Consider the following 23,690-nt stretch of genomic DNA (forward strand, 5'->3'; position numbering starts at 1 on the left):
ATTTCTGTATTTCAGGCACAAGAGATGGAAGACTGCTTGCTTTGATTGGACTTCACGGACTTGATGACATCCAGCCATTGGACGCCTTGCGTCTCATGGGACTGGATTTCATTATTCTTTTGACTACGGTGGGGGTTTTAGTTACATCTGAAAAACTTTCTGATATTATTTTACCTCAGGAAAAAGAACACAGTAAGAAACATAAATTGTTTCTCAAGGAAAAAAAAAAGTTTCCATCTGAGCTTCTCGCTGTTTGTGGAGAGCTTATGTTCTTGGTATTCCTAGCAGGTGCTGGGATCCTTCACCCATCATTGATTTCATCAACTTACTTTCTGTTGTTCCTATCAATTGCTACCTGGTTGGCATGTAGCCAGAAGCTAGGCCAAACTTTCATTTTAGTTAGAACAGTTTTGGCTGTCTACTGTGCCAGTAATATTATTGTTTTGTACCTGTATCAACTGACTATGCTCAGAAGCTCATTCATCCCAAAAACCAGGGAGCAAGGTTTGTTAAAAAAAAATAAAACAGTGAGTATTTAGCTAAAGTTGAGGTTTTAAAGTAGAGGTTATTTAGAGTAAAATAGCTCATGAATGTGTGTATGTGTGTATGTATGTATATATGAAAAAATATATGTGAAATGCTTATGAAACAAATGTGTAAAATGTGTACTGATTTATAGATTAACATAGCTCAGAGTCGCTTGATTCTTGTAAAAACGAGATTTGTTGTGAATCTCATATGTAGAAGAAATGGTGTAGTAATTCATTGCAAGTGAACTCAAAACAAAAATAAATTTTTATTTCAGCAAAGTCTTCGATTACTGAGTTCTGGATAGTGGCAGGACTAGTGAAAAAATGTTATGTATAAAGAAATGAAGAGAATTAAACTTTGTTTAAATGAAGTGAATATGATGAATTTCACATGATCATCAGGCAAAACACATGACACAAAGACAGGACATGTTGAGAGGCCAAGCCTTGCTGTGAAAGTTCTGTCTTTGTGTCACTGTGTTTATCCATGTTAGAGTGCCAAGGCTTGCTGTGAAAGTTCTGTCTTTGTGTCACTGTGTTTATCCATGTTAAGAGTGCCAAGGCTTGCTGTGAAAGTTCTGTCTTTGTGTCACTGTGTTTATCCATGTTAAGAGTGCCAAGGCTTACTGTGAAAGTTCTGTCTTTGTTTCACGGATAAACACAGTGACACAAAGACAGAACTTTCACAGCAAGCCTTGGCACTCTCAACATGGATAAACACAGTGACACAAAGACAGAACTTTCACAGCAAGCCTTGGCACTCTTAACATGGATAAACACAGTGACACAAAGACAGAACTTTCACAGCAAGCCTTGGCACTCTCAACATGGATTAACACAGTGACACAAAGACAGAACTTTCACAGCAAGGCTTGGCACTCTCAACATGGATAAACACAGTGACACAATAACAGAACTTTCACAGCAATGCTTGGTCCTCTCAACATGGATAAACACAGTGACACAAAGACAGAACTTTCACAGCAAGGCTTGGCACTCTCAACATGGATAAACACAGTGACACAAAGACAGAACTTTCACAGCAAGCCTTGGCACTCTCAACACAGATAAACACACTGACACAAAGACAGAACTTTCACAGCAAGCCTTGGCACTCTCAACATGGATAAACACACTGACACAAAGACAGAACTTTCACAGCAAGGCTTGAGCTTTTCAGAGAAACCAGCTGCTTTCTTAAGAAGTTAGAGTGAATCTCATCTGAAAACTACATTCAGAATACATAATCTCTCTGTAGCTGATCTATCAGAAAAGTTTCACTGAAATATCTCTGTTACATATAACATTTGTCCTTGATAAACTAGGTTAGGTAGTACATGCAGTGTAACTATCCATAAAATAAGTTCCTTTACTGGTGGAAATAAAGAAAGTAATACCTGAGGTTGGATGACTTCAACCAGATTTAACAAGTCTAGAAAAATACAAAAGATTTTGTAAGTAGAACATATGTGTTGTAGGACAGTAAGGTATGTATTATTTGCATCCTACTTATTTGTTGTTGAATTTTGCACAAAGCTACTTGATGGTTATATGTGATAGTTATCCTTAATGTTTATCCCCAGGTGGCTTGATAAGTTTCGACACCTATGGTGAGCAGATCACAGATAGCCCATTGTGTACTTTGTACTCAACAACAAACAAACTATCCTTAATTTTTAAGTGAAAAACTAGAAAGAATGAAGTTAGTCAGCACCACCTATCGCCAACTCTTGGGCTGTTTTTGTCAGGCCTAATAGTAAGTTCGTGTTGAACCTCATATCCATAGTCGAGCATGCTAACCACTGGGCTGTATTCAGTTCTTGCATACTACAGGCCCTTGTGTTGTAAACACATACTTATGTGTATGAAACAAAAGAGATAGAAAGTTATTTACATAAGATAAAGAGAAATTTAGTTGTAATTGAAAGACAGGCATTGATGTGGAAAACAAACTTTTCAGCATTAATTCAAGTTTTACACTTTCTCATATAAAAAATAGAAAATTTCTATTGATATTTCTACAAGTAAAGTTGAATATTATTTATAATAATATATGATAACATTTATCCAAACACTTGCTTGGAGGAGAGAATTTTTTGAAAGCCTTTGTATAAAACCTGAAATATCATCTATCCTTGAATTCCATGTAGATGAAGCATATACAGAATACAAGGGAATTCAGTACAGAGTGTTTAAAACCTTTTAAACTCCAGCAGATGGTACTGATACAGGTATTAAAGTTCTGGCTGGTGTAGTATCAGGTCATATTCCAAACACTGTTTTGAAATGAGTAGCAAAGGAAGTTGGTTAAAGAGAGACGCCTGCTGAATATGTTTTGTACTAATTAAAGCCCGACATGGTCAGGTGATTAAAGTGGATCATGAGTTCAAATCTTTTCACCCAAAATACTTGCTCTTTCAGCCATTATAATGTTACAGACAACCCCACTATTCGTTGGTAAAGAAGTTGATAGTGGGTTGTGATGGCTAGCTACCTTCATATTAGTCTTATCTCTTCAAAATTAGAGATGGCTGGCACAGATATCTCTTGATTAGCTTTGTGCAAATTCAATAAACAAGCAAACTATAAACTTATATAAGTTGCTTATTATTGATATTAAAAATAAAATCATTTTATAACAATTCTTTTTAATTAGGTAGGACTTGTACAGTGCAAGTTATACAGTTTGTGGCTTATTCAAATTTAAGCTTGATAATTTACAGATTATGATGTTTTGTATTTCGTAGATTGCTGGGCTTGGTGGGACTTGTGGATTCCACTTGTGGTAGCACTGAAGACAGTCGAACCATAATCTTCCGACCAGAGCACTGGACTGTATACATACAGCCACTTGTATTGCTTGGCCTGTATTGGCTGCTCTGTTTCTTGATTCGCTATAAACTCTATGCAGATGTGGGTATATTTTCTGTTTATGTACATGTATTACTGGTTTAAACGTGATTAATGCTTTGATAGGTAGATAGTGATTTATATATATAAACCACAGAGTTACTTAGGAATTCCATAGTGGTTATTAACACTGGTAGTTACTTGGTCCATATAACACATAAGGTAAAAAAAAAACCTAAAGAAAAATGCCATCAACATGTATGGTAATTCCACTAATTACAACTAGAGTATTTTATTTAGAAAATGAGTGATTTCACCTAATCATTTGGACCCTGTTCCTTACACTGAGTGTTGTAACAGGTGTAAATATGAAATTACTAAGTTTAATGTAATATATGGAACCCACAATAACATAAAAACAAGTCGGTAATCTGAGGGGAAGATTTGAAAAATATTTTTGGATATCACACTTATGTAATATCACTTATGTAATTTTGTCTTTGAATAATTGATTTGTTGCATAGTTTTGTCAGTTTGGTTTGCTTGCATTTTCTCTTTGAGTGTAATGTTTGAATCATTTGTGTATTATTTTATAGGCTGCTTCTTGCTGGAAAAAAGGTTTTGTTAAAATTCTTTCTTTAGTTTGTTTTCCAGACTAAAATATTCTTATATACACACATGTGTAAAGATAAAAAGTGTTTTCACATTGGTGATTATTTCTACTTAATTATATACCATAAGAATGAAGTGATTGTTGCTCATTTACATTCTATAAAAGAAAATCAAATTCATCTCAGTCATGCATTTTGAAAAAGATATTTGATAAAATTTTGATTTAAATATACCCCAACATTCAGTTTTCCATTACTAATCTTGTGTGGTAGTTTGAGTTGTTCTGAGAGTTCTCGGGTTTGAATCTGAGCTGGGGAAATAATAAAAGAAAAAATTAAGTCACTGCAGTAAAAACTGGCACTCAAATAGTGATTATCTTGTGACCCTGAGATAAGGGCTAGGGATGGACTGCTGCCTTATTAGTAGTTGCTAACGGTTATTTGTTTAGTTAAGTTGATAGAGCACTTGCCTATTGATCTCAGTTGATAGAATTATTGTTTGACATCCAAGAGTTCTCAGGTTCAAATCCCAGCCAAAAAAATTAATAAAAGAAAAACTTTAATTAGCTTCACAGATAAATTCGTATGGTCATTCATGTGTTATTTATTAAAATTAAACACTATATGTTGTTTAATCAACTCTCGTCACAGGCTCATGTGTATCTTATAAAAAAGCATGAGTCATAAATTAAGAAATTTTAAGCAGAGCAATTTTATTAATTAATGTACTGTAAATATATTACTGGTAAACTCTGTGTCTGATGGAGAATGTGAAGTTTTAATTCTCAGAATCAGCTTAGCGTTTAATACTAGTGCAGTACTTACTCTCCTTATCCACTAAAAAGTGAATGGCTAAATCTTAGTGTAAATTTCTAAAATCTGCAAGAACTTTGTTTGGATTATGTTGTTTTATATGAATTATTTATAAAAGTATTTTACTAGATGTAGATCAAAGGTTATGACAAGCAAAATATCATAAGCCTGTTATTAGTTTTCATAAATGATTTTTAGTGCTCAGAGTGGCAGGTTAAAGCATTATATATGGAAATACTTCAGCTTGTTGGCCTCTTTAGGTAACAGAAGAGCTCCAAAGCAATGCTGAGCATGCTGTAGCCAGAGATGACTCAAAAAGAAGCTCTCCGCGCTCTTCTGCTGTCTTGTTAAGATGTAGACATCGCAACGTGCAAGAAGGCAGTCAAGTCGTATGTACTGCACAACCCTAACTATAGCTCTCCCTAGCTGCAGCTTTGCCTGAGCTTTTTTCATGTTGATTAGAAAAATATAATATTTTTTATTATTATTATGAATGTCTGTCTTAAAGATGTTTGTTATTATCAAGTTTTGAATGTTTTATTTTATTTTGGGTCTGTGTTAAGTACTACTATACATGATAAAGTTTTTGTTATTGTTGCTTTTATGAGAAACTTATTGTTTGTTATTATTATTTGAACTTTTGAAATACAACTATACTTTTTAACACATATTAGATGTAATCCAACTTTTGAAACACAACTTTTTTAACACCCATAAGGTATAATCAAACTTTTGAAACCCAACTTTTTAAACACCCATAAGGTTTAATCAAACTTTTGAAACACAACTTTACTTTTTTAACACCCATAAAATGTAATCGAACTTTTGAAACACAGTATTACTTTTTAACACCTGTAAGGTGTTATCTTTTGATCTAATAAATTGGGGAAACCCTTCAAAACAACCTTGGTTTTTGTAAGTAAATTGAGAGCACTTACAACTTGAAAGGTTTTAAAACACTTGGAAAATATTTTTTTTATACATATTGAAAATAGTTGAGCATTACATTATTAGCATCATTAATACCTTATTTCTATGGTTAAAACTAACAATATTGTTCCAGTCATTATAGCTAAAATAATTTGTCTATATAACATAACACAGTCCTGTTATTATAACTGAAATGATAACTTTTCTGTTCATTGTAACACTAGTCTTGTCATTGTACTTGAAATTACTAATCTTGTCTGTTTATCATTACAATAGTCTTATCACAATGTAAAAAACAATACTTTAATAAACACGGGAATAGTTTGTTTTACTTGTAACAATATTACTTTTAACATAAACAGACAGGATTGTTAAACTTAATTCTAACAAATAGACTAGTTTCATAATACAGAAATTTTTATTTTCAAGTACAATGATAAGACTATTGTAATGATAAACAGACAAGATTAGTAATTTCAAGTACAATGATAAGACTAGTGTCATAACAGACAGACAAGATTAGTAATTTCAAGTACAATGATAAGACTAGTGTCATGACTGACAGACAAGATTAGTAATTTCAAGTACACCATCTAAAACTGTCAATCTTGTTTATCTGGTATAATACTAGTCTCAACTTACAGATAAAGTTATCAATCCTGTTTGTGTAAGATAATACTAGTCTCATCATTACAGATAACGTTATCAATCCTGTTTGTGCAGTATAATACTTGTTTCATTGCTAAAGATAAAACCATCAGTCCTGTTTGTTTGTGTAATATAATAATAGTCTCATCATTACAAATAAAGTTATCAATCCTGTTTGTGTAATATAATACTAGTCTCATCATTACAGATAACGTTATCAATCCTGTTTGTGCAGTATAACACTAGTTTCATTGCTACAGATATTATATTATAACTGTATTGTTTGTCCATGTTATGTATAGTATTGCTATTATAGCTATGTTTATATTGTTTGTCCATGTTAAGTATAGTATTGTCATTATAGCTATGTTCGTTCATGTTATAAGTAGTATTGTCTACATTGTGTACATAACTTGTTTTCCACATTTTTTTTATTCCTATGGTAACAGTTAGAACTATGCTTGTCCATTTTATTTGTTGTTATTGACAAAACTTTAAAGAAAAATGTATTATATTTTATCTTGTTGATAAATAAGTGTAGGTGTTTTGTACTTACCAGGTTACTAAAGGACTAGTCCTGTCTCTAACCTGATTTGTTGACAAAGTGTTTTATACTTCCCATGTTACTAAAGGACTAGTCCTATCTCTAACCTGACTTGTTTATAGGTATTTTATGCTTCCTATGTTACTGAGGGCTAGGTCAATCTCTAAGCTAGTTTATTGACATGTGTTTTATACTTCCCAGGTTACTAAAGGACTAGTTCAATCTCTAAGGTAGTTTGTTGATAGGTGTTTTATATTTTCCAGGTTACTAAAGGACTAGTCCTATCTCTAACCTGACTTGTTGATAGGTATTTTATACTTATCAGGTTACTAAAGGACTAGTCCTATCTCTAACCTGACATAGGTATTTTATACTTATCAGGTTATTAAAATACTAGTCCTATCTCTAACCTGACTTGTTGATAGGTATTTTATACTTATTAGGTTACTAAAAGACTAGTCCTATCTCTAACCTGACTTGTTGATAGGTGTTTTATACTTCCTAGGTTACTGAGGGCTAGGTCAATCTCTAGGCTGGTTTACTGACATGTGTTTTATACTTATCAGGTTACTAAAGGACTAGTCCTGTCTCTAAGGTAGTTTGTTGATAGCTGTTTTATACTTATCAGGTTACTAAAGGACTAGTCCTAATCTCTAGGCTGGTTTGTTGACAGGTATTTTATAGTTCCCAGGATACTTAGAGCTAGTCCAATCTCTAGACTGACTTGTTGACATGTGTTTTATACCTATCAGGTTACTAAAGGACTAGTCTAATCTCTAGGCTGGTTTGTTGACAGGTATTTTATAGTTCCCAGGATACTTAGAGCTAGTCCAATCTCTAGGCTGACTTGTTGACAGATGTCTTGTACCTGTCAGGTTACTAAATGACTAGTCCAATCTCTAAGCTGACTTGTTGACAGGTGTCTTGTACTTGCCAGGTTGTGATAAATTTCACCTTTTTTTTGGTAGCTTCTAGAAGACGATAATGGAATAGATCCTGAAGATCCATCACAGCCAAAAGACAGCCTGGCCATGGACCTAAATGGAAGTATTATTCTTTCCACTGATGGAGATTTTTTTGATGGTGACTCAGATGATGAAGTGGTGTCAATTGATATTAGAAAATCCTTGTATTTTTCATTGTTCACCTGTCTGTTTACACTAATGAAACAAGGAAGCTATATTGCTACCCTTATTATAATGATGGTAAATACCTTAATTATATTACCTTTATTATAATAATGGTAAATATGTTAATTACATTACCCTTATTATAATGATGGTAAATACCTTAGTTACGTTACCCTTATGATAATAATGGTAAATACGTTAATTACACTACCCTTATTATAATGATGGTAAATACCTTAATTATATTACCTTTATTATAATAATGGTAAATACGTTAATTACATTACCCTTATTATAATAACGGTAAATACCTTAATTATATTACCTTTATTATAATAATGGTAAATACGTTAATTACATTGCCCTAATTATAATGATGGTAAATACCTTAATTACGTTATATTGTTATATCTGAGAATATCACAAACAGAACTGCTCAGCAGCTGCTCTCTGACTTTTATACCTGAGGATACTATAAACAGAACTGCTCAGCAGCTGCTCTTTGACTTTTATACCTGAGGATACTATAAACAGAACTGCTCAGCAGCTGCTCTCTGACTGTTATACCTGAGGATATTATAAACAGAACTGCTCAGCAGCTGCTCTCTGACTGTTATACCTGAGGATACTATAAACAGAACTGTTTAGCAGCTGCTCTCTGACTGTTATATCTGAAGATACAATAAACAGAACTGTTCAGCAGCTGCTCTCTGACTGTTATACCTGAGGATATTATAAACAGAACTGTTCAGCAGCTGCTCTCTGACTGTTATACCTGAGGATACTATAAACAGAACTGTTCAGCAGTTGCTAAAATAAGCTTAAAGACTGTGGTGTTGTATTTAAAGGATGCAACACATTGTCCTTCAGACTGATATCACATACAGCACAACACTTTTTAAGCTGACATAACATACAAAACAATGTCCTTTAGACTAGCTTCACATACAACAGAGAACTCTTTAAGCTGACTTTAAATACAACACTACACTCTTTTAAGCTAACTTTAAATACAACATGACACCTTTTTAACCTGCCTTTAAATACAACACGACAGTCTTTAAGCTGACTTTAAATACAACACTACACTCTTTTAACCTGACTTTAAATACAACATGACACTCTTTTAACCTGACTTTAAATACAACATGACACTCTTTTAACCTGACTTAAAATTCATGACACTCTTTTAACCTGACTTTAAATACAACACGACAGTCTTTAAGCTGATTTTAAATACAACATGACACTCTTTTAAGCTAACTTTAAATACAACATGACACTCTTTTAACCTGACTTTAAATACAACACGACATTCTTTAAGCTGACTTTAAATACAACACGACAGTCTTTTAACCGGCCTTTAAATACAACACGACACTCTATTAACCTGCCTTTAAATACAACACGACAGTCTTTAAGCTGACTTTAAATACAACACCACAGTCTTTAAGCTGATAAAGCTAGTCTGGAGGGCTGTATTTTGTATATAAAGTCAGTTTGAAGAATACTGTGCTGTATGTAATGTTAGTCTGAAGAGAATTATGTGGCATGTTAAGTCAGCCTAAAGAGTGTTATGTTGTATGTAAAGTCAGTCTAAAGGGCACTGTGTTGTACATAAAGTTAGTCTGAAGAGTGTTATATTGTATGTAAAGTTAGGCTAAAGAGCATTTTGTTGTATTTTAAGTCAGTCTAAAGAGAGTTGTGTGTATGTAAAGTCAGTGTAGAGAGTGTAGTGTTGCACATAAAGTCAATTTGGACACCACTGTGTTTTGTTAAAAGCCAGATTGGAGGGTACTGTGTTATATATATAGAGAGAGAGTGGTTTTGCTTGTAAATTCATTTGTATGTATGATAATTCTGGAAGATAATTTGAGTATTTAAATATTGTATGGTGCATACGTAGTTATTAGTAAGCACAATTTTCACAAAGTTAATGTTTTTAAGACAGCTCCCAGTTATATACAACTCTTAACCATCCTTTTGCAGGTGTAACTAACTAAACAGATTTTTTTATGGAGCAATGTGTAAATTAATGTTTATTTTCATGACTTTCAGTGCATTATCTGAGCTATTTAGTTTATTAAAAAACATGATAAGTAAAATAACAATATAGAGTAATTAGGCTAATAATTTGGTGCATATAGGAAGTAGTGAGCTGGTGTTCTTCTCTTCTAGACTTGGAGTATCACCTACCACAGCTGGCTAACATTTATTCTCCTCTTGTGGTCCTGTGTCGTGTGGATGTTGCCAAACTCTCGACAAGCATGTCTACGTTCTTCACCATTCTTTGTGGCTTATGCTGAAGCATTGTTGGTCCTACAATACATTTATGGACTCAATCTAAGGGACTCCGAGTTGCCTGACAAGATTGAATCAGTTAATCTAGAACAAATTGGACTAGTGAAATATTATGATCTCTCCTATCAACCTTTGGCTGTGAAGGTGAGAGAACAGAGAAGATGAAAGTAGAATTTATTATTAAAGTACTTTGTATTTTTTTTAGCAACTCTGTTCATTACTAGCTGAGATGAAGACAGTTAATGTAGGACAGATTGATGTATTGTACTGTCATCTTTTCTACCAATCTTTGTTAGCTAAGTACATTCGTTACTAGATGAGATGAAGACAGTTAATGTGGAATATATTGATGTACTGTACTGTCATCTTTTTGACCAATCTTTGTTGGCAGGGTATGTTCATTACTAGATGAGATGAAGACAGTTAATGTAGGACAGTATTGATGTACTGTACTGTCACTTTTTGACCAATCTTTGTTGGCAATGTATGTTCATTACTAGATGAGATGAAGACAGTTAATGTGGAATATATTGATGTACTGTACTGTCATCTTTTTGACCAATCTTTGTTGGCAATGTATGTTCATTACTAGATGAGATGAAGACAGTTAATGTAGAATATATTGATGTACTATACTGTCACCTTTTTGACCAATCTTTGTTGGCAGGGTATGTTCATTACTAGATGAGATGAAGACAGTTAATGTAGAATATATTGATGTACTATACTGTCACCTTTTTGACCAATCTTTGTTGGCAGGGTATGTTCATTACTAGATGAGATGAAGACAGCTAATGTAGAACAGATTGATGTATTGTACTGTCACCTTTTCTACCAATCTTTGTTGGCAGGGTATGTTCATTACTAGATGAGATGAAGACAGCTAATGTAGAACAGATTGATGTATTGTACTGTCACCTTTTTGACCAATCTTTGTTGGCTAGGTATGTTCATTACTAGATGAGATGAAGACAGTTAATGTAGGACAGATTGATGTATTGTACTGTCACCTTTTTGACCAATCTTTGTTGGCAAGGTATGTTCATTACTAGATGAGATGAAGACAGTTAATGTAGGACAGACTAGATGTATTGTACTGTCACCTTTTCTACCAATCTTTGTTGGCAATGTATGTTTATTACTAGATGAGATGAAGACAGTTAATGTAAGACAGATTGGTGGTCTGAATTACTATCATTTGTTCTACCAGTGTTTATTACAAAGAAAGTGTAACAGATATGGTTCCAACTTCTGCTGTTGAATGTTGTGCTTTCAAACCTTCTTCAGTTTTAACACTTTCTTGTTTTTTTTATTCTTGCTTTTAAATGATCTTGCACAATAAGTCGTTGCAACAATTTGCATCTTTTTCAAGACTGTGGTTAATTATTTTTGGTATTAACCAGACAGTGTTTCCATTGTCCCAGAATCAGTTTTATTTAGTATTAAAGTAACATATAATGTACAGTCGAAAATAGTAAATTCAACAAATTAGTAATCCAAAACAAGACTATCATTTGCTGAACCACACTTTGTGGAAGATAACAGCAAAACGAAACTTAGTTACATAGGTATATAACATTAAGTACATTTTAAAGTATAACGTTTTTCATGGTTAAGCTACATAGATCATTAGTCATGATCCACAACTGTTCACAAATATTAGAATGTCTTGGATCATTAGTCATGATCCACAACTGTTCACAAATATTAGAATGTCTTAGATCATTAGTCATGATCCACTACTGTTGATAAATAATAAAATGTCTTAGATCATTAGTCATGATCCACAACTGTTCACAAATATTAGAATGTCTTGGATCATTAGTCATGATCCACAACTGTTCACAAATATTAGAATGTCTTGTCAGCACGCAATGTTCCATTCATTTAATAGCTTATACAGGATTTAATTCTAATGTATTTGATCACGTTTTATAGTTTTACAGGTTTTATTTGTAGGCTGAAAGAACTAAAAGTACAAAGATATTGATTGCTTCTGATAATGTGTTTATATTTTAATGTCAAATTTTAATCACTTCAGTTTAGGTTTAATGTAACCCTATTTCCAAAAGCTGGAACACATTTACTTGATTAGATGCCTAGAACTCTAGAAAATGTTGTATTTTAATTGTTTTTAAGTAACCACTAAAGCAAAGAATTAGTCCTGTGTATGTAAAGCTAACATTATTTTCTCCCATGCAGATTCTGTACACCATTGTGTTCTGGGTGACTCTTCGTCAGTTCATAGAGGAGAAACGACTGGAAGCGAACAGGGACATTTCAGAGAGAGTGGAAACATATAATGTATCTTATCAGCCAAATTGTCAACACCCTGGTGAGACTAATTATTGTGTTTAAGAAGAGTACAGTAAGGTCATTATGAAAAATAATGTGAGTTTATAAATAAACTTAATGTAGTAGAAAAACTTAATGTTTTAACCACATTAAACCCCTTGCATTTTAACAAAATCACGGGTTTACTCTGTTTCTCCATTTTTAAATAAACAAAAAATTTTTAGCACAATATATTTATTATAGAGTCAGTAAACTCTATATGTAGGGATGGCTAAGGTACTCAATAAGTACAATACAAATACACACTTTAAAAAATTAACAGTAACAGAGAGTTTTACTTTAAAGTATGATTGTCACTCACTTTAATTTGTTTCTCTACCCAACAAGCACCAAAAACAAGGCAAGAAACCATCGCTAAAATACCAAACCAGAAAGTGACCAACCCACCAAATTGTTCATCTTTCTTCTTCTTGTTTCAATTGATATAAATCTACAACTAATTTATCATTAATGTCAGTTAAAACATAAATACACTCTGTGTATTTCTTAGCACTGCGTGATGTCATCATTTAGTCGTAATAACTAGTAGTAATTGAAAAAAAATCATAATTATAGTGTAAACGAGGTTATCAGTACCCCTTGAAGTTAGTTTTAAAAAGCTTAAGTTCAGCGTGAAACAGGAAATACCAGCCAATACTAGATGAACATTAGATGACTATAACATGTAGAATACTCAATGATTTGTATACTATACAGTTGGTGTCTTTAGGGAATAAAAAATAAATCCTATATAATATTAAATTTTATGACACACATTCATAGAATATACTATATTTCACTCAGTGGAAAAAACATCATAAAACAAGTATTAATAAACATTTTGTATATGTAAAATGATGTAGGGATGGCAGCATCTAAAAGAATATAGGGATGATACAGCTGTACATAGATCGTTCTGGAAGCTTTGATTCAAGCTGCATAGAATTATCCAAGTATTCAACTTCAAATTGTAATATTAACATGAAAACTATGAACTTCAGTTGATATTAGAAAGAAGACAATGGGTCAGAAATCTGACTGAAAAGTCCAAGGTCACTAATCTGAGTCACATTTCTACAAGGTAATTACTTTAAATTTTGGACACATTTTAGTCTGAAACACATGTTACAGCTCAGTCCTGTTGTAGCATTCTTAATCATCTTTTACAACTCAATTGTACATTAGTAGTCAATCAGCTGTTACAGTGCATTTGCACTTTAGCATTTTAAACAAGCTGTTACACTTCAGTTGTACTTTAGCAGTTTAAACCATCTTTTACACTGGAGTTGTACTTTAGTAGTGTAAACAAGCTGTTACATTTCAGTTGTACTTTAGCAGTTTAAACAAGCTGTTACACTTCAGTTGTTCTTTAGCAGTTTAAACAAGCTGTTATAGTTCAGTTGTACTTTAGCAGTTTAAACCGACTATTACAGTTGAGTTGTACTTTAGCAGTTTAAACCAGCTGTTATAGTTCAGTTGTACTTTAACAGTTTAAACAAGCTGTTACAGATGAGTTATACTTTAGCAGTTTAAATCAGCTGTAGCTTTGTGCTTAACAAATAAAGTGTGACTAGTTTTAAGGAACTGGGTAGAAACAACACAGGTAGTCCATTGTGTAGCTTAACAAATAAAGTGTGACTAGTTTTAAGGAACTGGGTGGACACAACACAGGTAGTCCATTGTGTAGCTTTGTGCTTAACAAATAAAGTGTGACTAGTTTTAAGGAACTGGGTGGACACAACACAGGTAGTCCATTGTATAGCTTTGTGCTTAACAAATAAAGTGTGACTAGTGGAAAGTGACTTGTAATAAAATCAGTGATGTAGAAACTCAAAAGAGTAACCATTGGTAACAGGAAGTTAAGTTTCAAGTAAATAACACAAGTTTTGCTTTCCACCTGTCAACTAAAGTATAATTTTTATTGCTCAAAGTATTAATGATAATGTACAGCATTTTCAGACTTATCCTTTATTTTGACCTAAAATTCCTTTATATTTCCTTATTTATTGTGAAAAATGTTCCTGTGTTTGTCCTCTATATTTTGGGGATCCTGCTGAGAGTCCTATAAAAGTCAAACTTTTCTTTTGGTTGCTTGCTTGTAATATAAAATTTCATCACGATTTTAAGTAGTTGTTTTCATTTAACACAAACTTCTAAATGACATAAAACAGAAGAGATATTAACAAAACGTTTTGTTTCAAGCAGCCTTACATCATCGTTTAAGCGTGGCTACTTCAAAGGGAGGTCTGTATGTACGTCGTCTAGGAGTTATCGTGAAGAACCTCCTAGTAAAGTACTGGATTTGTATTGTAACCTGCATGTTAATGGTGATATCACTTGGAGGAGAAAAGGTTGTCCTGTACAGGATTGCTTACATGTTTTTGTGTCTTTTCTTCATACTTGTCTTTCAGGTAAGGTCTTAAACTTAAATTCACTCTTCCAGTTCTTGGTTATTCAATGATATTTCTCAGTTCTTGAAATTAGGTATTTATGAATTACATATTAAATGTATATTTTTTCACATGTTAATCCTTTTATTTCTACAGCTAAGTTACAGCATGGCTAACACTTAGGAATTTCATATTAAACAAACTGCACTGCATTAAGTCTATTAACCAATAGGATTTCCTTTATATATTATATTAATCAATAGTTCCCTGTTTGTCTTAACAATGATTTTAAACTGTCTTTTTTTTATAGACTAATTACACTTGTTCTTTCTGATTAGTCCCCTTATTATAGATTAATTACACTCATTCCTTCTCACTAGACTTCTTCTTATAGATTAATTACTGTCATTCCTTCTCACTAGTCTCCTTCTTATAGATTCATTCCACTTGTTTCTTCTGACTAGACCCCATCTTATAGATTCATTACACTCATTCCTTCTGACTAGACCCCATCTTATAGATTCATTACACAATGAATCTATAAGATGGGGTCTAGTCAGAAGGAATGAGTATAATTAATCTATAAGAAGGGGACTAGTCACAAGGAACAAACACTCATTCCTTGTGACTAGTCCCCTTTCTATAGATTCATTATACTCATTTCTTCTGACTAGTCCCCTTCTTATAGATTAATTACACTAATTCATTCTGACTAGTTCCCTTCTTATAGATTAATTACAACTGTTCCTACTGACTAGTTCCCTTCTTATAGATTCATTCCAATTGTTTCTTCTGACTAGTCTCCTTCTTATAGATTCATTACACTCATTCCTTCTCACTAATCTCCTTCTTATACATTAATTAAACTCATTCATTCTGACTAGTCCCCTTCTTTTGATTAATTACAACTGTTCCTACTGACTAGTCTCCTTCTTATAGATTCATCACACTCATTCCTTGTGACTAGTCCCCTTCCTATAGATTAATTATACTCATTCCTTCTGACTAGTCCCCTTCTTATACATTAATTAAACTCATTCATTCTGACTAGTCTCCTTCTTATAGATTAATTACAACTGTTCCTACTGACCAGTCCCTTTCTTATAAATTAATTATACTCATTCCTTCTCACTACTCCCCTTCTTATAGATTAATTACATGTTTTTCCTTCTGACTAGTTCCCTTCTTATAGATTAATTACACTTGTTCGTTCTGACTAACTTTTATGTTCATAAGTATACCGTAAATATTTATTTTCCAGTAATGACCTAATTCATATTAACAGTGTTGAATGTATGGATTTATAGGAAAACTGAGAAAGTCGTTTAGCAACTAAACAACTTAACTGATTTATGGGGAGTAATACAGGACACTTGGAACCATATTTCACAACCATACATTGAAAAACTTATAGATGAATAAACCAGAGTGTACTGTTATGCTTTAAGCAAGTACAAAATACTATTGCAATGTACAACTCTTTATTTTATGTAATAATATATTGTGTCAATCATAAATTCTCCGATTAGCTGCAATTATTCATTAGTTGAGATATGATTCACCAGTGTATTTTTATAATTATTTAGCATGGTCAGGTGGTTAGGGCACTCGACTCGCAATCTGAGGGTTGCGGGTTCGAATCTCCGTCCCACCAAACATGCTCGCCTTTTCAGCCGTGGGGGCGTTATAATGTGACGGTCAATCCCACTATTCGTTGGTAAAAGAGTAGCCCAAGAGTTGACGGTGGGTGGTGATGAATAGCTGCCTTCCCTCTAGTCTTACACTGCTAAATTATGGACGGCTAGTGCAGATAGCCCTCGTGTAGCTTTGCGCAAAATTCAAAAAACAAGCAAACAAACAATCATAATTATTTTCAAATGGTACAAGAGAAGTATTTAATTTTATATTTTATGATAATCTTATGGAGTTAAACTTCCTTTAAAATTTTACTGAGGTGTTGTCCCCATTTATTTACCTTTTATTTATTATCATTATAAGTCTTTAGTGTATATATTTTTAGGTATTAAAAATATTTTAATAAAGAAGTTGATGGGTTAAATGATGGATGATAAAACATTTGTCTTTGTGATAATACCACTTGTTTTGTGAATCAGGGAATGTTTGTGTTTTCTCCAGTTCTCCTACAATCTCTGGAGAAGGATGATGTATTGTTTCTGGCTAACTGTCATTGTCTACTCCATGCTAGTCCTCATCTTCATCTACACGTATCAGTTTGAAAACTTTGAAAACTACTGGACGAACTATCTAGGAATTCCCCTGCAGTAGTGAGTGAAATGAGGGCTTAGTTTCTCAGACCTATAAAGTAAAAAGTGAAAACTTTAAAAGTGGGAGGGAGAAGGATTAGAAAACAAAAAAAAGAGGATATTTTTTTGTTCCCTTCACTTTTCTGAGGCCATACACTATAGTGCATAAGTATTATTAGTTGTAAAATGTGTAAGGGAGAGGAACTGATTGATTGACATGTAAATAAATTATGAGTTACTTCTACACTGTTGGAGAGGAACTGATTGAATGACATGTAAATAAATTATTAATTACTTCTACACTGTTGGAGAGGAACTGATTGATTGACATGTAAATAAATTATGATTTACTTCTTCACTGTTGAAGAGGATCTGGTTGGTTAACATGTAAATTATGAGTTACTTCTTCACTGTTGGAGAGGAACTGGTTGATTGATTAACATATAAATTATGAGTTACTTCTTCACTGTTAGAGAGGAACTGGTTGATTGAAATGTAAGTTATGAGTTATTTCTTCACTGTTAGAGAGGAACTGGTTGATTAACATATAAATTATGAGTTACTTTTTCACTGTTTGAGAGGAACTGGTTGATTGAAATGTAAGTTATGAGTTATTTCTTCACTGTTGAAAAGGATCTGTTTGGTTAACATGTAAATTATGAGTTATTTCTTCACTGTTAGAGAGGAACTGGTTAGTTAACATGTAAATTATGAGTTACTTCTTCACTGTTACAGAGGAACTGGTTGATTGAAATGTAAGTTATGAGTTATTTCTTCACTGTTGAAAAGGATCTGTTTGGTTAACATGTAAATTATGAGTTATTTCTTCACTGTTACAGAGGAACTGGTTGATTAACATATAAATTATGAGTTATTTCTTCACTGTTAGAGAGGAACTGGTTGATTAACATATAAGTTATGAGTTATTTCTTCACTGTTATAGAGGAACTGGTTGATTGGTTAACATGTAAGTTATGAGTTATTTCTTCACTGTTATAGAGGATCTGTTTGGTTAACATGTAAGTTATGAGTTATTTCTTCACTGTTAGAGAGGAACTGGTTGATTGAAATGTAAGTTATGAGTTATTTCTTCACTGTTATAGAGGAACTGGTTGATTGGTTAACATGTAAATTATGAGTTACTTCTTCACTGTTAGAGAGGAACTGGTTGATTGAAATGTAAGTTATGAGTTATTTCTTCACTGTTACAGAGGAACTGGTTGGTTAACATGTGAGTCATGAGTTACTTCTTCACTGTTTGAGAGGAACTGGTTGATTGATTAACATACTTATGTAAATAGTTAGTCACTTCTTCAAAGTGGAAGATGGAGAGATTTAACATATGTTGGTAAACTTTCATTTCTGTAAATGAACTTATATTTTCTTAGTAATTTGAATTTAGTACAGAACATTTCTAATCAACATGAGCTGGAGAAGGTGAATAAACTAAGATCCTTTAGGAGAGTGTTATTAAATTATGTATCATTAGTATATTCTGTATCGTGTCAGAGTAGTGTGTGTATCATCAGAGCACTGTGTGTATCATCAGAGCAGTGTGTGTGTATCATCTGATTAGTGGGTGTGTCATCAGAGTAGTGCGTGTATCATCAGAGTGTTGTGTGTGTTTCATCTTAGTCATATCTGTATTATCATATTAATACAGTATGTATCATCAGAGCAGTGTGTGTATCATCAGAGTGTTGTGTTTGTTTCATCTTAGTCATGTCTGTATTATCATATTAATACAGTATGTATCATCAGTATAGTCTGTATCGTGTCTGAGCACTGTGTGTATCATCAGAGCAGTGTGTGTGTATCATCAGTAAAGTGTATGTATCATCAGAGCAGCGTGTGTGTATTATCTGATTAGTGTGTGTGTGTCATCAGAGTACTGTGTGTATCATCAGAGCAGTGTGTGGGTGTATCATCAGAGCAGTGTGTGTGTGTGTATCATCAGAGTGTTGTGTGTGTTTCATCTTAGTCATGTCTGTATTATCGTATTAATACAGTATGTATCATCAAAGTATAGTGAATACCATTACAGTATTCTAAGTCTGGTCATTTCAATACAAAATGTAAGCAAGTGGTTTAAATTTGAATATAATGTTGTATAGAAATAACCTTGGATTTAATATGGTGTTTCTCAATCCATTATATTATTCACACAGTCAGAAAGATATTGGTCTGGAGAAGTACGTGGACAACCCAGCCATCTTGTTCCTGAAGCTACTCATTCCTACTTTCTTCTTGATTATCACTATCATACAGTTGCATTACTTTCACAAGGAATTCCTACTGATCAGTGGCTTCGACTGTAGGTAATTTATAGTTAAATCTGCTGTAGGGAGGAATGGGCCTTTGTAAGGGGATTAAGTAACTCATCTTTCAACTAAACTAGTTTGGTGCTGATGAAAATGATGTAGTTGTAAAGGTTAAAACACATTATACCACTTATGATAGCATCCTATACTCAAACTTCTTCTTCAGTTATGTGCACATATATTATTCTTTCAGTTTTATTAATACTTGTTAAACTGTCACTTTCCTTCATTTATACGTGTAGTTGTCCTTCTATTAAACTTGTTGTTTTATTTCATTTATACATGTAGTTGTCCTTCTGTTAAACATGTTGTTTTCCATCATTTATACGTGTAGTTGTCCTTCTGTTAAACTTGTTGTTTTCCATCATTTATACGTGTAGTTGTCCTTCTGTTAAACTTGTTGTTTTCCTTCATTTATACGTGTAGTTGTCCTTCTGTTAAACTTGTTGTTTTCCTTCATTTATATGTGTAGTTGTCCTACTGTTAAACTTGTTGCTGTCCTTCACTTATATGTGTAGTCGTCCTACTGTTAAACTTGTTGCTGTCCTTCATTTATATGTGTAGTTGTCCTTCTGTTAAACTTGTTGTTTTCCTTCACTTATACGTGTAGTTGTCCTACTGTTAAACTTGTTGTTTTCCTTTATTTATACGTGTAGTTGTCCTACTGTTAAACTTGTTGCTCTTCTTCACTTATACCTGTAGTTGTGCTACTGTTAAACTTGTTGCTGTCCTTCATTTGTAACTGTAGTTGTCTTGCTGTTAAACTTGTTGTTTTCCTTCATTTATACGTGTAGTTGTCCTAGTGTTAAACTTGTTGCTGTCCTTCACTTATACGTGTAGTTGTCCTACTGTTAAACTTGTTGTTTTCCTTTATTTATACCTGCAGTTGTTCTACTGTTAAACTTGTTGCTGTCCTTCATTTGTACCTGTAGTTGTCCTAAGAAGGACAACTACAGGTACAAATGAAGGACAGCAACAAGTTTAACAGATTAAACTTGTTGCTGTCCTTCACTTATACGTGTAGTCGTCCTACTGTTAAACTTGTTGTTTTCTTCATTTATACGTGTAGTTGTCCTACTGTTAAACTTGTTGCTGTCCTTCATTTATATGTGTAGTTGTCCTACTGTTAAACTTGTTGCTCTTCTTCACTTATACCTGTAGTTGTGCTACTGTTAAACTTGTTGCTGTCCTTCATTTGTAACTGTAGTTGTCCTGCTGTTAAACTTGTTGTTTTCCTTCATGTATACGTGTAATTGTCCTTCTGTTAAACTTGTTGTTATAACTTATACCTATAGTTTGCTACTGTAAAACTTGTTGCTGTCCTTCATTTGTAACTGTAGTTGTCCTGCTGTTAAACTTGTTGTTTTCCTTCATTTATACGTGTAATTGTCCTTCTGTTAAACTTGTTGTTTTCCTTCATTTATACGTGTAGTTGTCCTTCTGTTAAACTTGTTGTTTTCCTTCATTTATACCTGTAGTTGTCCAACTGTTAAACTTGTTGTTTTCCTTCATTTATACATGTAGTTGTCCTTCTGTTAAACTTGTTGCTGTCCTTCATTTGTAACTGTAGTTGTCCTGCTGTTAAACTTGTTGTTTTCCTTCATTTATACGTGTAATTGTCCTTCTGTTAAACTTGTTGTTTTCCTTCATTTATACCTGTAGTTGTCCTTCTGTTAAACTTGTTGCTGTCCTTCATTTATACGAGTAGTTGTCCAACTGTTAAACTTGTTGCTGTCCTTCATTTGTAACTATAGTTGTCCTGCTGTTAAACTTGTTGTTTTCCTTCATTTATACATGTAGTTGTCCTTCTGTTAAACTTGTTGTTTTCCATCATTTATGCGTGTAGTTGTCCTACTGTTAAACTTGTTGCTCTCCTTCACTTATATGTGTAGTTGTCCTTCTATTCAATTTGTTGCTGTCCTTCATTTATACGTGTAGTTGTTCTACTGTTAAACTTGTTGCTGTCCTTCATTTCAACTTGTTGTTCTCATTCCCTTAAAATGTGCACATTGTTATATTTAAAACATAATTTTAGTTTTTGTCCTATTAAACCTTTATTTGAATTTTTCTTTCAGTTAAACTTGTAATTATAGTTACCTTTGACTTAAACTTGTACTTTGAGTTTATTTTCTATTTCTTCTTCAGTTAAGTTTGAAGTTCATCTTCAGTTTCCTTTGTACTCACAGTTCTTCTGTTGAACTTGTATTTGAAGTTCTACAATGAATTTTTTCAATTTTTCTTTCTCTCAGAAACAAGATTTCTGATTCTTCCATAAAGCAGACAAAATTAGTAATGTCACCTAAAGTTGATGCTACCAAGGTTGTAATAGGAGAGACTAATGAAACAGAAACAGAAGAATATGCCACTGTTTCTGCAGCAACATCTTTGCCCGATACCTCATTTGCTTCAACAAAGAGGGGTAATGAATGGAGGGGAGGCGATGAAGGTAAATCTATGGTAGGAGACAAATAGTGGTAAATAACCTCTAGAAATGAAAAATCTGTTAATTGAGGATATTTATGGTAAAAGTATAACTAATTGTATGGGTGAATTTTCCAAACTTACAGTTACTAACTTATTTATAAATGTTGTTTTACAAACTTTATTTTGTCGACCTACCAAAGTTGATCACTTACACGATGTATGCCAATATTATAATATTTCTTATTCTGAATTTTCAGATATTAAAACCCTGAAGAGGTGGTTTCACCTGATTCTGGAGAGAGCAGTGACTATTAGTCAGGGTGTTAGTGACCTGATCTGGCAGTTTCTGGAGATCCATGTTATTAAGATTGTTCTGTTTTCAGTTCTCTGGTTGGCTCTTCATGATGTAAGTATTGTTTATTTTAAAGTTTAAAAAAAGTTAAGTTTTTTACAGCTGTTCAAACAACCTCAACTTGACTATACGTTTGATGAGGAAAGTGACCATCAGATGTAAGGTCAGTCAAACTTCCAACTTCTATTTATTTATAACTCTCAATGTTAATTGCTTTAACAACTGTTGAGAAGGACTGAGACATTAAATAAGAGAAATAAAGTTACTTAACTAAATCAGTTTTTATTTAATTAACTGACAGACAACATATCCTGTACAAACGTTTAAAGGAAGATGATTATTATAGCAATTACTCACAGTCGTGGTAACAGTGTATCTAGTACGTGTTTATTAAACCAGTACTCATGGATATGTTAACAATATATCCAGTACACATTTTGTAAAGGAAACATGTTGATTACACCAGTAACAGATATGAACTTATGGCTTTTGGTGGATAAAAGGCTTCATATATGCAATTTTCTGCAATAATCATGTAATGAGTAATCATGTGTAATGCTTGTGCTAACATCAAATATGTCATTAACAAACATCGTGACAGAGAAGGCTATATGCATCCTGTGGCTAGTGGAGTTAAAATTGCCTATTCTAGAGCAAATACAATATCGTAGAATATATGGAAAAGATCCACCAGTTAAGGATACTGTCAAGAAGTGGTGCCAAGACTCGGGGAACATGTTATGCGGGAAAGTGGCTGTGATGGGCTGATTCCCTGGCTGCTACAGTCAACAGACATAACCCTTCTAGATTTTTTGTTCTGAGGCTGTGTGAAGGATATCTTTTACAGGAGAAAGATGATTGATCTTGGAACACTACAGTGAATGGATAACCAATAAAATAGCTACTGTGATGCCCAAATCTGGGAACACTACAGTGAATGGATAACCAATAAAATAGCTACTGTGATGCCAAAATCTGGGAACACTACAGTGAATGGATTACCAATAAAATAGCTAATGTGATGCCCAAATCTGGGAACATTACAGTGAATGGATAACCAATAAAATAGCTACTGTGATGCCCAAATCTGGGAACACTACAGTGAATGGATAACCAATAAAATAGCTACTGTGATGCCAAAATCTGGGAACACTACAGTGAATGGATAACCAATAAAATAGCTACTGTGATGTTCAAATCTGGGAACACTACAGTGAATGGATACCCAATAAAATAGCTACTGTGATG

General features: G+C 33.2%; 1 protein-coding gene across 1 annotated transcript in view; it reads left to right on the forward strand.

Moving 5' to 3' along the window:
- Positions 1 to 31: 31 nt before the first annotated feature.
- LOC106465435 (piezo-type mechanosensitive ion channel component 2-like) overlaps positions 32 to 23,690 on the forward strand; it is a 47,064-nt gene continuing 23,405 nt past the window's right edge. The window contains exons 1-11 of the mRNA XM_022393852.1: positions 32 to 504; positions 3,278 to 3,443; positions 5,065 to 5,193; positions 7,895 to 8,131; positions 10,235 to 10,501; positions 12,560 to 12,692; positions 14,897 to 15,102; positions 17,218 to 17,366; positions 19,514 to 19,663; positions 21,916 to 22,112; positions 22,348 to 22,496. Of these exons, the coding sequence (XP_022249560.1) occupies positions 7,958 to 8,131; positions 10,235 to 10,501; positions 12,560 to 12,692; positions 14,897 to 15,102; positions 17,218 to 17,366; positions 19,514 to 19,663; positions 21,916 to 22,112; positions 22,348 to 22,496 (1,425 nt within the window). The 5' untranslated portion in view covers positions 32 to 504; positions 3,278 to 3,443; positions 5,065 to 5,193; positions 7,895 to 7,957. The remainder of the gene's footprint in view (positions 505 to 3,277; positions 3,444 to 5,064; positions 5,194 to 7,894; positions 8,132 to 10,234; positions 10,502 to 12,559; positions 12,693 to 14,896; positions 15,103 to 17,217; positions 17,367 to 19,513; positions 19,664 to 21,915; positions 22,113 to 22,347; positions 22,497 to 23,690) is intronic.

The sequence above is a fragment of the Limulus polyphemus genome, unplaced genomic scaffold (genome assembly GCF_000517525.1).
Source record: "Limulus polyphemus unplaced genomic scaffold, Limulus_polyphemus-2.1.2 Scaffold68, whole genome shotgun sequence".
Taxonomy (NCBI): Eukaryota; Metazoa; Arthropoda; class Merostomata; order Xiphosura; family Limulidae; genus Limulus; species Limulus polyphemus.